Source organism: Centrocercus urophasianus, unplaced genomic scaffold (genome assembly GCF_019232065.1).
Source record: "Centrocercus urophasianus isolate 14NV4802_14NV808 unplaced genomic scaffold, USGS_Curo_1.0 seq_17, whole genome shotgun sequence".
NCBI classification, from domain to species: Eukaryota; Metazoa; Chordata; class Aves; order Galliformes; family Phasianidae; genus Centrocercus; species Centrocercus urophasianus.
The window spans coordinates 26624310-26638122 of record NW_024884722.1 but is presented as its reverse complement, the minus strand read 5'-3'; the positions used below and the strand labels follow the sequence as shown (position 1 = coordinate 26638122).

Below are 13813 nucleotides of genomic sequence, written 5' to 3'. Positions count from 1 at the left end.
GTTTTAAAAATAACTTAAAACATACTGTCTGGCAACACGAGCCCTGCTCAGCACAGAAGCAGCCAGGCTCTCCTCATATAAATCGAATAAGTGAAAAATCAGAATTAAAAAGATACCTTGTTCTGAATTTAACTCTGACAGCTGCTATCATACTGTTTCAGGAAAAGAGACTTCATGAAGCACGTGCCCTTGCAGCCAGGACACAGCCCTGGTGATAAGCCCTATGTATCAGTGAAACTGTGCTCCATGAACACCCGTGCAAAGGTTCAGAGCCCTGATTTGAATTTTTGGGCTTGTTTGTGTTTCAAAAGCGAAGCCACTGAACTGCATCTTGAAAAACATATTCCAGCGCAGGCTTCCTCCAAACACAGCCAAGGTTTGATCAAAAGGTTCTCAGGTCTGCAGCCCTTCTGACAAACCTGATGAATGTTTGCACTTACAAAGTAAACCCCAAACCAAGGCAATTTGCATGGGCTTGCCATGGAGATTTCTTTTTTCCAGCTCTTGTCAAAATCCCATCTCTGCCCTGGGACTGGGCTTTGGCGGCCGGTGTTCTGCTATTTGTACTGATATACCTGCCAGCAGGCACAGAAAACAAATACCTACACTCAGACAAAAATACCTGATTGTGTTTGTAAAGCCCCAGATAAGAAGCCACGTTGTGTTTTGGTTTGATGGCAGTGCCCGTCCGTATGGATCAGGTCACGCGGTGTTCGCTTGTCCAAAACACTGAGATAATCCCTTCTGCACAGAGAAATACATTTTAATTACGGAGCAAGAAATACGGTGTCTCTTTTTGCTGGTTGCGTTTTCTATCAGCGGACAAAAGCTGACATTCGTTTCGCTGATAGCCTGATGTTCCCCCACCACCGCTGCCGAATTTCCCTTGCCCAAGGAAATTGAAAGGATCAGAGCACATCTGATGTTCCATTAATTTAAAGCGGCTGCCAGGACTTGCATATTGTAGCAGCTTTAAAGTGATTGAATTTGGATTATTTCAAACTCCGCAAAGTCCTGCCTCGCCCGGCTGAGGCATATCGAGTGACAACATAAAATATGAGCCCGGCTGAGGGATATCTGCGAGCACACACGTTCTCCCTGCGCACGCAGCCCTGCAACAGGCGGATCGGAGGCGATGGAACACGCAGCGCTGGGACAGTTGCGGTCGCTCTGCGGCAGCAGCGCAGCGAGGTGGGGACACCTGGCGTCCAGCGCCGAGGGGACACGGGCCGGGGCTGTGCCAGGTGCAGCGCCTTTGGGACTGGCGGCCACGCAGCACCGTGCGTACCTTGCGAGGGGAATATGGGAATTCAGCTCCAAAGGAAACGCCGGGGCTGCGAAGGCCCGATTAGTCATAAACCCGCAGCATTATCGCCATCCATCACCGCCCTGCTTTCAGTGACCATACAGAAGGAGAGCCTTCCAGGTGTTGGGGTGGCTGTGGCTGTCAGAGCGGTGGGGCTCCCAAATGCAGGACAGCACTCGGTGCGCTTTGGTACAGCCCTGCCCGAAAACCCCAAAAATCATCTGAATGAATCACAAAACATATGTTATGTTTTGCTGTAAAAGCCATGGAGTTTGTGCAGCGCTCCATTATGGGGACTGCTTGGCTTTTCATGCATTCCTAAATTACCATGTAATCTAAAACCTTGTTTTCAGCTGCTCTATATTGGAAAGTCCCTCGCAATAATCAAGATGATTACAGACTGGTGCGGAGAACAAAACGTGTTTGTGTTATTGCAAATATAAATGCAGTTTATCAGAATTTTTACCTTTTCAAAGGAAAAATAAAGATAATAATAAACTCTTTTTCCCTTGCTGGAAATATTTTAAGCGTGGAATTAATTTTGGCTGCTCTGCAACTTAAAAGCACATGGATACTCGGTGTAAAAATATGCTCCTTTCCTGTAGGGACTTGACTCTAATTGGTGTGCCAAAACTATCTCACAGAGATTTCATTGTCTTATCTACTTACATCATCTTAATGCGATTTTATTTTACTTTGTCAAAGTCATATTAATGTAAATGTGTTCTTGATAGCAAACAGAGTTCTTTTTTATGCTAAACGGGATTCAGCTGCCTCCAATAAAACAGCTTGCAATCCATTAGGCTATAACCGTAATATAGTTATTTTGTTTCCCAAATAAAGACTGTGTCAGAAAGCTGTATGAGGATTTTTGTCTTGTTTTTCCACAATAATTGCTTGGGTGGGGTCACATTCTGATCTTTAAATGAATAGTATCGCTTGGAACAAACACTTCATATATCTTTTATCTTCCCCTCGCAATACAGTTCTGAGTTTTCTTTGAAAATGCAAAGCTACTTTTCCAGATAAGTCATCAAAATGTTTCCAAAGTATTTTAACTGCCAGATTAACTATATCTTGAATACAAAGATAGATGGCTTACATTCTTTATGCAGAAATCCTGCCAATGCATAGCAACTAGCTACAAATTAATTTCTTTTGCAACAGAGAAGGAAAAAAAAACCAAACCTGCTTTGCTATGCAAAGCTCAAAAAGGTAAATAGATATTTAAAAAGAAAATAAGGTTACTCATTCTGAAAGGGTAATCTGTAAGCAAAGAACAGAGGATTAAACATACACTTGCTCTCTTTAGAGTCTGTGTTCCAGCCTTCTCTTAATGTATTCAGCTAATTAAGGATTGCAGTGACCTTGTGGCAGATTTTGAAATCTAGGATATTTTTTTTTATTTTATTTTTTTAATGCCGCCTCCCCCACAGAGCTTAATACAATCTGTTTCAGGTCAAAGTCTGTTTATGTCAGCAATGTTCATACTACACAACTAAAATGTTTTAATGCATTTATCAACTGGAAAATATTGCAAACATTTCATTTCCTTTGATATAGACACAAAAAACCCTCTGCCTTCATTGCAAATTCTTGTTCGTATGAATCACTCTGAGTAATATTTGCTTTAACTTTCGTGTGGTTCTACAAACAGCCTTTATATGGCTGGACTTCAAAGCTGGTAGAAATAAAGGTTAGAAATGTGATAGGAGCAATCTATTATTAGGCATGAAACATTAAACCACTTTTAGTTATAAGCCTTAAAACCTGAATAATCTGGTAACTTGCTGCATATTTATTGTGCTTGTAGTTACTTTGGTCGTGTAGCGTGGAGGGGCTGTTTTGAACAGAAATATTTTCCATAGGAGTACGAACCACAATTGGGTTTAATTTTTCCTAATATTTAATTTAGAGAAACTGCAGTATTATAACAGACTTCTCAGATGTCAGAGCTGAAATAGCCTGCTCGCTGTTTCTTGCAGTGTAAAATTAATCTCTTGCAGCACGCTGACCCGAAAGGCAGGTTTTAGGAAAATAGGCATGGAGTGGGGGAAGGGGGATGGGAAGAAAGATAAAATCTCGTTCTTCAAATAGCAGGGAGGAAAAACATAACACAGAGGAATGTCACAGCCTGCTATTGACATCAAATGGCAAAAAATGACTCAAATGCATGCGTGTGTGAGAAGTTTCTTTAGCCAAAAAAAAAAAAAAAAAAGCCAAACCAAAACACCGATGAGCTTTCTCTGTAGCTGCCTACCCATCTGGAATGTTAATTGTTAAAATCCACTCTGTGGCATTTCTTGTAAGCAAGAGTTGTGGCCGATGCACATCATGTTTGCCTCTTCCTCCCCTTTGTATATTTGCAGCACAAGGAACGTAGTGCTGCTCTGAAGGGAGTCAGATGGCGCAGGCAGATTCCTATAGGTTTGGGGAACTTAAAGTGCTCAGCTCATCGGAGCGGGTAGGAACAAAACTCCACATCGGTAACATTTTGTTCTTGATTACATTTGTGTACTAATACTGTAGATTAAAAATAAGTCCAACAGTCAAAAACACAGAACAGTTCAAGCCAAACAGGTCAGCCAGAAATAAACTATCATTTGAAATTCAGAATGTAAAATCCTCATGAGCCTGGGAAAACACAAGGGCCTGGGCCTGGCCCTGTCAGAGCCAGTGGGAATTTTACCATCAGTAACATGAGCATCATTCCTTTTCTGTGTTGGCTTCTCCAGATCCTGCAGTGCTTGTTGCAGCACCCGCTGATATTGGAGGTGCCCTGTGCAGCAGTAGTGGGGCGTTCCCACAGCCTGGAAACAAGCCGCAGCTCACATCGCCACCAACATCTCAGAGACGTGAGAAACAGGCCCAAGACATCATGCAAAGTGAGTGGTAGATATTAAGTGTGTGCATGGGGAAGGCAGTATACCCAGGCTCCCTGACTTTCCCATCAGGGCCACAGGTTTTTGAAGGATTTGGTGGCTTCCTTCTCAGCTATTTGTGGGGAGGTCCATGGGGAAAGCAAGGGCAAGAGCCTGGGCATCACCTGTGCTGGGAGAAAAGGAGAGGTCCCTGCACCTGTAGAGCGATGGACCATGGGCCCCCATGGTAACAGCCTCTGGAGGGACCACAACAGTTACCTATTGTGTAGGGCTGGCAATGGTGCACTCAGAGGCCATTTGCTATTTATATTTTGGTCAGTGGCAGGACTGGGCCACACCTACATATCTCATTCATGTAAAAAAAGCATCAGCAACACTGTAGTCTCCACCTTTCCTTCTCCCATGCTTCTCCAGCACTCCTGGTCCTGAGCCAGCCTGGTTTAATAGGTTACACTGCAAACACTGGGACCATGGTACTTTGCAAGGTTGCACATTCACAGGAAGCATATGTGCACAAAGCCGTAACGGTTGCAGGCTAAGGAGCAACAGCCCTGGCAAGCAACTGTGAGAGATGTTGATATTGCTGGGGAAGGTGAAAACGTAATTGAAGCCTTTTATTTTGGGGGCATGCAGGACTGAACGAGGAGATAGTTTCTGAGCAACAAATATCAGTAATTCGCTTGTCCTGGTCTTACAGACTTTTAATTTGCTCTACAAATTTGGTTAGTTAGAGAACATGTAAACACCAAGAACAGTACGTGGCGATCCATTAAACATTAACTTACTGTGGACTTAAAAAAAAAGAAACCCAACGCAAAAAACTCTCTTATGATATTAAAACCATAAGGGGAAGAGATGCCAGGCTGGTGAATGAAGCCAGCTGACTGCTGAGAAGAGGCTATGGTTTTGCTCTATAGCTTTGCCGTTTTCCGTAATCTGAGTCACTGAGATATTTTTAGGCACAGTAACAACTTCCATGGTCAAGTAATTTTTCACTTGAATTTTCCTCAAATAATGCTGTCCTCCTGGCCTCCAAATTCCTTTATTCAGCAAGGCAACATGCTGCCCTCCACGCCCCGAGGAAGAAGGGGAGCCATGGAGGGCTCTGATGATTTGGAACACATGGTGGAATGAGATAGATCTCAGCATCAGATTGGCAGGATATTTCCCTTTCTTCAAAGGTCTCCAAACCTAGCAAGCTTTTCTTTGATATCTTTCCAAATGGATTTATCAGCATTGGGGCATACATTTGTTTAGATTGTTCCTGTAGGGTGGGACTTTCAAAGGAGGAAAAGAGTGCCAAGTGCCAAATTCTCACCAAGTTCTCCATAAGGATTTCCTTACTTTCTTTTGAAAATCCTAGCTGTGCTCCCCATCATTCTGTGCATCTCTGCTGGAAAGCTGCCCATGGTGCCCTATGCAATGCGGGCATAATGGATACAGGAAAGATTGTGACATTTGAAAACACAGGAGGAAGAGCTGGCTCTAGGAAGAGGAAATGCATGAAAACGTGGAGATTGGATAGGAAACAAGGAGGGAAGTGGAGACCAAATTCCCTGGGCCCATTGTGTTTCTTTTTTTATCCTCCTCCTGTTTATTATTTTTCTCGTATTTTCTGCTCCCAGTGCCTTCCTATTGCATTTTCTCTTCTGTCATTAAGCCTATGCTATCTCTTAGAACCACCATTGTGGTACTCACGATGCCATAAAAACAACAAAAAAGGGAATAGAGGCAGAAGATAGCAGGAACTAATCCACTAGGATAGTTGGTTGGTTTTTTTTTAGTGACCTACAGTATGAGACCAGAGCATCTAGCCACAAAGATGTCCGCTAGTTGACAGGCACTGCCTGATTCTGCTGTTGTTTTACTTTGATTTCAGTGTCCATACAGTGCAGCTGAGCATGGCCATACACCTGGCACTTGTGAACGTGGTACTGCAGGTGTGCTTCTTCCCCCTTGGAGACACTACCTGAGAGCATGGGGTATTTCCCAGATGCGTCTAAAGTAAGAGGTGAGTGTACACTGTGTATTGAGAGTTTGGAGAGAATCTCATCTCCAGAGCAAACTTGAGTCATGCTCTGGGTTTGAGGTGCATTGGACCAGGTGCAAGTGACATGATTGTGCCAGGCATAAGTCTAGTCCTCTTCTGGGCCCCTAGAGAGAAAATGATGGCCAGTGTGTTAGGAGAAGACTGCAGGGAGGTTAGAGATTTGGCAACTGGCCATTTTGTGTACATTTCATAAAGTGGTAGCTAAGACCTCATTAAATTCAATGCACTACCTCGGAAGAAAGAAAGAGATATATAGGAGTCTGTATGGAAACATCTGGAGTAGTAGGTACCAAATAACACATACTGATAGCCAACCAAGGCTGCCAGAGCTATGTGTCCTCCTGCCCTGGAGAAAGGGCCTGCTGAGGGCTGCCTGGAATTTTTATTTTGTGGCTAAGGAGATACAGAGGTGACTTTGGATATGTTGTAGGTGTGTCAATGATTTGTGAGCTATAGTGGGATTCATGAGTCCTTCTGTTTGTTCATAGACTGAGAAGATCCATGTACTTTAATAGCACATTTGCAGTCATGCATCTTTCTGCCTTTTAAAACGGTTGGTACCTAGAGATTGCTGAAAGCCATCGTGTGTCTTAAATCTGCTTTGTCTTGACTGCCTCTTGGTTTCCAGAGAGAATTTAAGATGTTGATTTTGTCCCCACATTCTCATGGGTTGGTCTTGGCAAATAAAAGTAGTTCCAGGTTGGCCTTATGTCATGCACTAAGTAATCCTCAGCACATCTCGTCTCACATGGATCCAAGAATTAGATGTTGGCTTCCTGATTCAGAGGGGCTGGGCAGAGACCTGCCTGGTGCTTTTGAGAGGGAAGGGGAGAGGGAATGCTGCATCCCTCATGGAGAGCGAGGGGGCAAAAGGAGCACCATGGGGGGAGCTCTGAGGGTGTCCCCAGCTTTCCACCATGCTGGGGACATGGGATGCTGGGCAGAGCCACATGTAGCCTGGGAGGTCCTCAGAACTTGGCACAGAATTTGTGTTTCGGAAGGCACTTTGTTAGGCACCGCTCAGGTATAAGATCTTGGAAATCAGTTTCCTCTTGATTTATTTCAAATATGCAGCTACCAAGAATAATAGACAGGGACCTTTCCTATGTGTTTTGGGAGTTACCAAAACACAACTCTGAAAGGCAATTTGATTACCACACGCAATCAAATCAGCATCGCAAATCTCTCTGAACATGGCACGCTGGCACTGGTCTCCAGATTGCATGTAGCGCATTTGCGGTTTGGTGGTCTTCACTCAAAATGTTGGCTGAAGAATTTTTATCTTCAAATTCATTTTTACAGCTTGTGGTCAAAAGATTTCAGCTCTGGGCAGTCCTTCCCATGGCTTTTAGCAGTGACACTTGCTGTTGTGTTTCACATAATTAAACAGCCAACAATACTTAATGAAGAAATAAATAACATCAATACAGTAGTAAATAATTATATGCAGGCAAACACCAAAGACCATTATCCATCAGGCAACAGCTGTGAGCATTAGTTTTGATTAATCAATAATGTTATACAATAGGAGGAGGAATGCTGGCCAGACCTCTGGGGGAATCACCTATGCTTTTCTGAACAGCGAGCTTTGTTGTTTTAAGCAGAACTTTCAGCAGAATCCTTAATTAAATGTAACAGCCAAGAGCTCCTCATCAGCAATACACCCCACTTTTGAAAGCACACCGAGCAGCAGGAGTTTAACCAAGACCGAATTGAGGCCTTGCCCGGTAGTAGGGAGAGATCTCTTGATGGGCTTGTGTCAGGGGAGATGCTCATGGCACCGCTGTGATGAAGGAATGAGCTGCCTGGTGGAGAGTGCAGCGTGGCTTTGGGCGAGCTGCCCAGCAGAGGAGCACCTCTACTGCCTGTGAGAATGAGTGGGAGCTGCTGCTGCTGCTTCCTAAAGGCAGGGCCTTCCTCCCCTGGGCACGGCCGGCCACTAAGGAGTCCTCATCCCAGGTTGGGTCATTCTGAGAGCAAGCATGCATTCAATATTTTCTTTCAAAATGTAAATAGAGGTGAAATTTTGCACCCAAGCTGCTGCTCCATTGGAACTAAGAATGGATGGGTTCCTTCTGAAGTCAGAAAATCACAGAATTATAAAAGTCTGGTTCATCTTTGCCAGGCCTCCTGCACCACACTTGCAGGGGAAATGGATGTCCCTCTGGGCACGTTCCTCCTCCCAAGCCTCCAGCACCAAGCTTATCAGTTCTGCAGCACCACTGGCTCAGCACAGCACGAGTTTTGCTTAGAGGTTCCAATCCCACCAGTCAGTATGACTGTGACTTTTTTCCCCCTTTTAAACAAATGAAGAGCTTAAAGAAATGCAAACCTTTCAGAAAGGCTGATCAAGGCATTAGATCTCAGCACAGATAACAGGCACAAGATTTTATAGCCCTTAACCCATAAAAAAGGAAAAGAAGAGAAGGGACAGGAAGGATTTCTGGTGTGTCAGGGGCACATTTCCTGAGCCCGTGCTCACATCTTGTTGGCTTTTTCCTTATGAAACCGATCGCTGATTTCTTCTTGGCATCTGAATAAACAACAGGACCACATTGCTTCCACTGTAAATCAAGCAGTGGCAATACCTTCCACCAGCAGAAAGGCAAGCAGGAACAAAACAGAACAAAGCAAAGGGCTCTGGCTGCTTTGGAAGCAGTGAAAGAACCTGGTGTGTGAACCCACCTCTGAAGGGTTACTGTAATTCTGTGCAATGACAGAAGCACCTACAGACTTCCTGAGCATGAGGCATGTGGAGCAGAGCTAGGAGCAGCACATTTATGAGAAGTGAGGAGAGGAGAAGCCCTCAGCTCTTGTTTGAGAAATGGAGGTATACAGAAGACAACAGGGAAAGCATCTGCTCCACTGATGTACCAAAACACTTCACAAACTTAAATCTTGGAGCCTCATTTGCAAAACCAAATCAGAGGGAGGAGCAAGAAAATCTTTTTTTTTTTTCATGATAATTGCTGATAGTGCAACAAAACCCAAAGGGCTTCCTTACGCACTTCTAGATGTGCAGGCACTAATAAACTTCTGTGATAACATTAATATTCCTGATAGTCTCTGTGGGCTCGTTCTCCCTACTAGAATCTCATTACAGCCTCTGAACCTGAAGTAAATTTGTGGGCGTTTAAAAGGTGTAGCCTTTAAATGGTGGTGTTGCTGCCATTCACAACACATCTTATTGCTGCTTGTGATGGTTTCTGAGGAGTCCAGCAGCAGGGGCTCAGAAGCCCAGGCATAGGTCAGAGCCCACAGTTCAGAGCTCTGTGCTGCAGGCTACAAGGACAGTAGCTTTGGGCTCCTCAAGGTCCCCATGACCCAGCTGTGCAAAGCAGCCACAGGTCCACTAAGAATGCACTGGATTTGCTGCAAGGGGATTAACAAACTTGGTTGTTCTGGAAAAACTAGCAATGTTAGCATGGATACCCTACATGTCCCTTTTCAAAGCACCTGTATTCGTGGTAGTGTTGGCTACAGTTCTGGGTCTGTCCTTTTCAATAAACGTGAATCCAGTTTGATTCCACACAAATGATACAAGTGAAATGAAGGGAAAAGTGCTCATGGTTTCCCTTAAAGACCAGAAAAGATAAGATATGATTAGGGATATCCTCCTTCACCAGTGAAATTTATTGGGTTTACTTATCTCAGTGTTGTGCAAAGCCCATTTAGTTGAACACCCCCTATGGTACCTCTTGCACACCCAGAGGCACGGGTCACACAGATACATTTCTCTGTGGACAGCAGGGCTGTTGGGGATGGATCTAATATATTTCCTGCAAGATAAAACCTCAGCTCATGGTTTTGAATAACGAATACAGCGTAGGTAGCCTACCAAATCCATGGCATTTCCTTTCCCTGTAAGACAGGAAAGCATATCAATATGCCAAAGGTATTTTTTGTCTTTGTTTCTTTTTTCCCAAATTTTTGGTTAAATTCTTTCATAGTTCTCCCCCACTGGCTTCAGGGACACTATTTACGGCAGGCATTAATTTGTTCAAAGAGAGATACTTAAAAAACATGCAGAAAGAGAAAGCTGTAAGATATGGATCTCTCTCCAGAAAAGCAATGCATTAATAACAGATAATACATACTGACATGACTTCAAAACAAACTCTTTTTCCCATAGTTCGAACTATTAAGTACCTTATTTTTTTTCTTAATTGCAAGAAAGCCTGTGCAGGCTTTTTTTACAAGCAGACAAAATTTGTGTCTCATGAAATGGCATCAGATCAGAAGGACGTGGCACTCAGGTAACTCTGTGCAGTCCTGTGACAGCGCTCTGCAGCTGCCCCCAGGGCCATAACACCATTGCGCATCGCTACCACCCACTGCACTTCCATTCTGGGCATGGAGGGCAGAAGATTTTGGAGGAATGCAATTTTCAGAGCCCTTTCTATCCAAAAGCTAGATAAAGCACCTCTCAAAATCATCACTCAAATGTGGCATACGTTTTCCCGTGAATTTTCAGTAGAACTCTTTCCAATGATTTCCAAAATAAGTTAGATTTTGCATAGTACCTTTTTGGTATGTAGCATTGCCTTCTCGGTCTTACAGCCAAGCTTCCTTTTAAAGGCATATGCATGAGATTATGCAATCGTAGTATTCCGGATACCCAGAGCAATTAAAATAAATCAGAGTAGGTATAATGAAGATGAGCCAAAGCATCTGTTTCTCAAGAGGATTTGAAAAAAAAAAAAAAAAAGATCTCATCCCCAGAGGCCTGGATCCACCACAGTTAGACCTCGGGGATGCTTGTACTTCAACAACGCATGCAGGGCTCACTTGAGCAGAGAAGGGGGGAGCTGGAGGTGAGGTAAAGACTCTGGTATGGCAGATAGCTGCGCTCTTTGGAAGCCATGGTTGAATAATCCAGCATGTTATTCGCGGGGCTTCTGGGCACTGGGCAAAGCAAAGATGTCCTGGAAGTAACAGATGTGAGCCCGGGGTATCCCTCACCTGGTTGGGCTGTGGTCTCCCTGCCCAGCTCCCCAAGCACTGGCGGCCACCCATCCTCTTCAGAGTGACAGTTCATTAAAACCAAAGGCAGAAGACATGCCGTGCTGGCTGAGGCATGCTGAGTGGAAGGAGGTCAGTCACGTATTGAGATCGATGTAGGTCTGGCACACTGAGAGCCACAACTTGCTTGGGCTACCGTGGGCAAACACAGGCTGGCATTCTCTGGACAGTATTTACAACAGCAGCTCCCCCATGTGAGGGTGTGTGTGTGTATAGGCTCTAACTGAAAGCAGCCGAGGTAAATAATCTGACAGGAGATGGATGTGGGATGTGTGTGCATGACCCCGTGCAGCATTATAAAGCACAGCACATCTGAAGCCCTCGCACACAAGATTCCTTTCCGAGCTTTACGATTAAAAAATAAACAGTTGGGTTGCACGGAGGACCATTTCCACTGGAGAGATGCTGCTCAGGATAAAGGCAGCTTTGCAGGCGGATGGACTGGTGCCTTGCTGCAGGACCACAGTGAGGAGGGGCAACCGGGATGGGCAACAAGGTGTCCAGCCATGGGGCTCTGCGGCCCAGCTCTGCCTCCATTACGGGCAGAAGGCTGCCACAAGCCAGGGTCCATCAGACCTGAGAGAGTGCTCTGTCACCACGCTTCTCAGGCTGCAAGCAGAGTGATGGCATTGTGGTGACGCAGCCCGCTTGTGTGTGTGTGCATTACACGTGTAATGTCATTAGGGTGATAACATGGCTGTTTCTGTTAGCTCGGTGGTATTAATAAGGTACAACAGAGTTATTTGACACCGTTTGCAGTCCCACGTGCATTTTCATATTGCCTTCAGATGTAATTCAGGGACTTGATTCGTGTGAGTTACGGCTCTGATGTCACTTGTATTCTTGCTGTAATAGGTCCCTCCGGAGCCAAATTCATCAGACTCAATTAACAACATCTGAGAGGTGCATCTCGGCCAGCAGCCGGGCATGCACTGCCCAGCCACCCCAGCCCTGCTCTGTGCAGAGCTGGCCCTGAGCAGCCCCCACTGCCCACGGTGCCCACAGCCGCTGCAGAGCCCAGCAGGGAGAGCCCCGAGTGGCAAATACCGAGCTGGAATACAGCAAATGCTGCTGCCTGCCCTGGCCCCTGTGCATGCAAACATGAGGTTTGAGACTGGATCACAGTTGGGTTCCGTTCCAAGTACGAAAACGGGTTTAGAAGACTTTGGTTCAAATTGCTTCACGTCTCCCAACATTCTTAGCCACAAGTATTTTTAATTGTAAGGCACGAAAATGAAGTTATTTAATGAACTGATGCTTTAAATGCTTTGGGGTTCGGCTTTGTTGATTAGGAGCAGTCTTATTTTGGTTTTTATGTATTCATTTCCAGCCTCCGCTCTGTCTGATCCCGATCCCGTTTTCTCTGTAACCCATGATGTGCTGCCATGGGTGCAGCATTACGGCTGCTCACTGACCCTGCACACCGGGTGCCTTCTTCCCTCTCCCCACTGAAAACAGCCCTCATGAGGAGCTTCAGCGCAAGGTATGTTCCAAGGGGAGCACAGAAACATGACGGCATTTTGCACGTTTCTTTTGGCTGGAGAAAAGTTACAAAATATGCATATGAAGTTACCCAGCACCCGCAGGACAAAATCCAACTTTAGATTATATGCGGAATTTCAACTTCTGCTATAAACAAGGCGAGGATTTAGTTTATTTCGGTTCGGGGAGGGGCGAAACTCGCGTAGAGCCGATGGCAGAGCGGTGAGGGAGGCGGTGCCGCCCCGCAGTGTGCGACCGCCTGGTAGCACCGCAACGTGCCGGCGCGTGGCTGTCAGCCGCGGTCTGGGGCAGGAGCGGAGGGATTGGGGTGCGAGATGGAAACTGCCGCTTGCGTGCGTGCTGTGGGAAGGAGCGGCCCTACCCCCAGAGACAGCGCAAATGAACAAATAGAAGCCCGCGCGTGCCCACCGCATCGGCGCCCCGCGGGTCCCGCACCGCACACCCGTGTGGCCCCGCGGTGCCGCCCCGCCCCGCACTTGTTGCTGCCCCGCGCGGTGCTGACGTCACCGCTGCCGTCATTACGGGGCACTGGATTATTTATTTATTTACCCATTCATTTATTCACCCCATTTATTTATTTATTTGTTTGTGTATTGCTCCCCCCCCCTCCTCCCGTCCCCTCGGCTTTTCGCAGCGTTGAGGCCGGGGCGGCCCCGAATCCCCCGCGATGTTCCCCGATTTTTGCCGCGTCCCCTCCCGGCGCGGGAGCATCACCGCGCGGGTGTTTATATAACCGCCCCCCGCCGCCGCCCTCCCGGGACCCCGCGCATCCCGCACCGGGGGGCGGGGGGATGCTGGGTGGTGGGAGAGGGAGCGCACAGCCCGGTCCCGCACCCCGCGCCCGGAGCGGGCCGCCCCGCCGGGCCGAGCAGCGCCCCTCGCGCCGCAGGAAATGGGCTTTATATTAGACATATACGCGCAGGTCCTGTCAGATCCGCAGCGCTCCCGCCCGTCCTTTCGGGCCCCCAAAAATCGGGGGACGCCGCCGTCGCCCCTCTCTCCGCGCAGCCGCCCCTCCGCCGCCCCCCCGCGCCTCGCCGCCGCCCTCCC

General features: G+C 46.5%; 1 protein-coding gene across 1 annotated transcript in view; it reads left to right on the top strand.

The window, feature by feature from the left end:
- The first annotated feature begins 1056 nt into the window (after positions 1–1056).
- The window catches only part of ARID5B (AT-rich interaction domain 5B), a 121580-nt gene continuing 108823 nt past the window's right edge, over positions 1057–13813 (top strand). The window contains exons 1-3 of the mRNA XM_042818281.1: positions 1057–1495; positions 4042–4191; positions 12656–12743. Coding sequence (XP_042674215.1) covers positions 1057–1495; positions 4042–4191; positions 12656–12743 — 677 coding nt within the window. The remainder of the gene's footprint in view (positions 1496–4041; positions 4192–12655; positions 12744–13813) is intronic.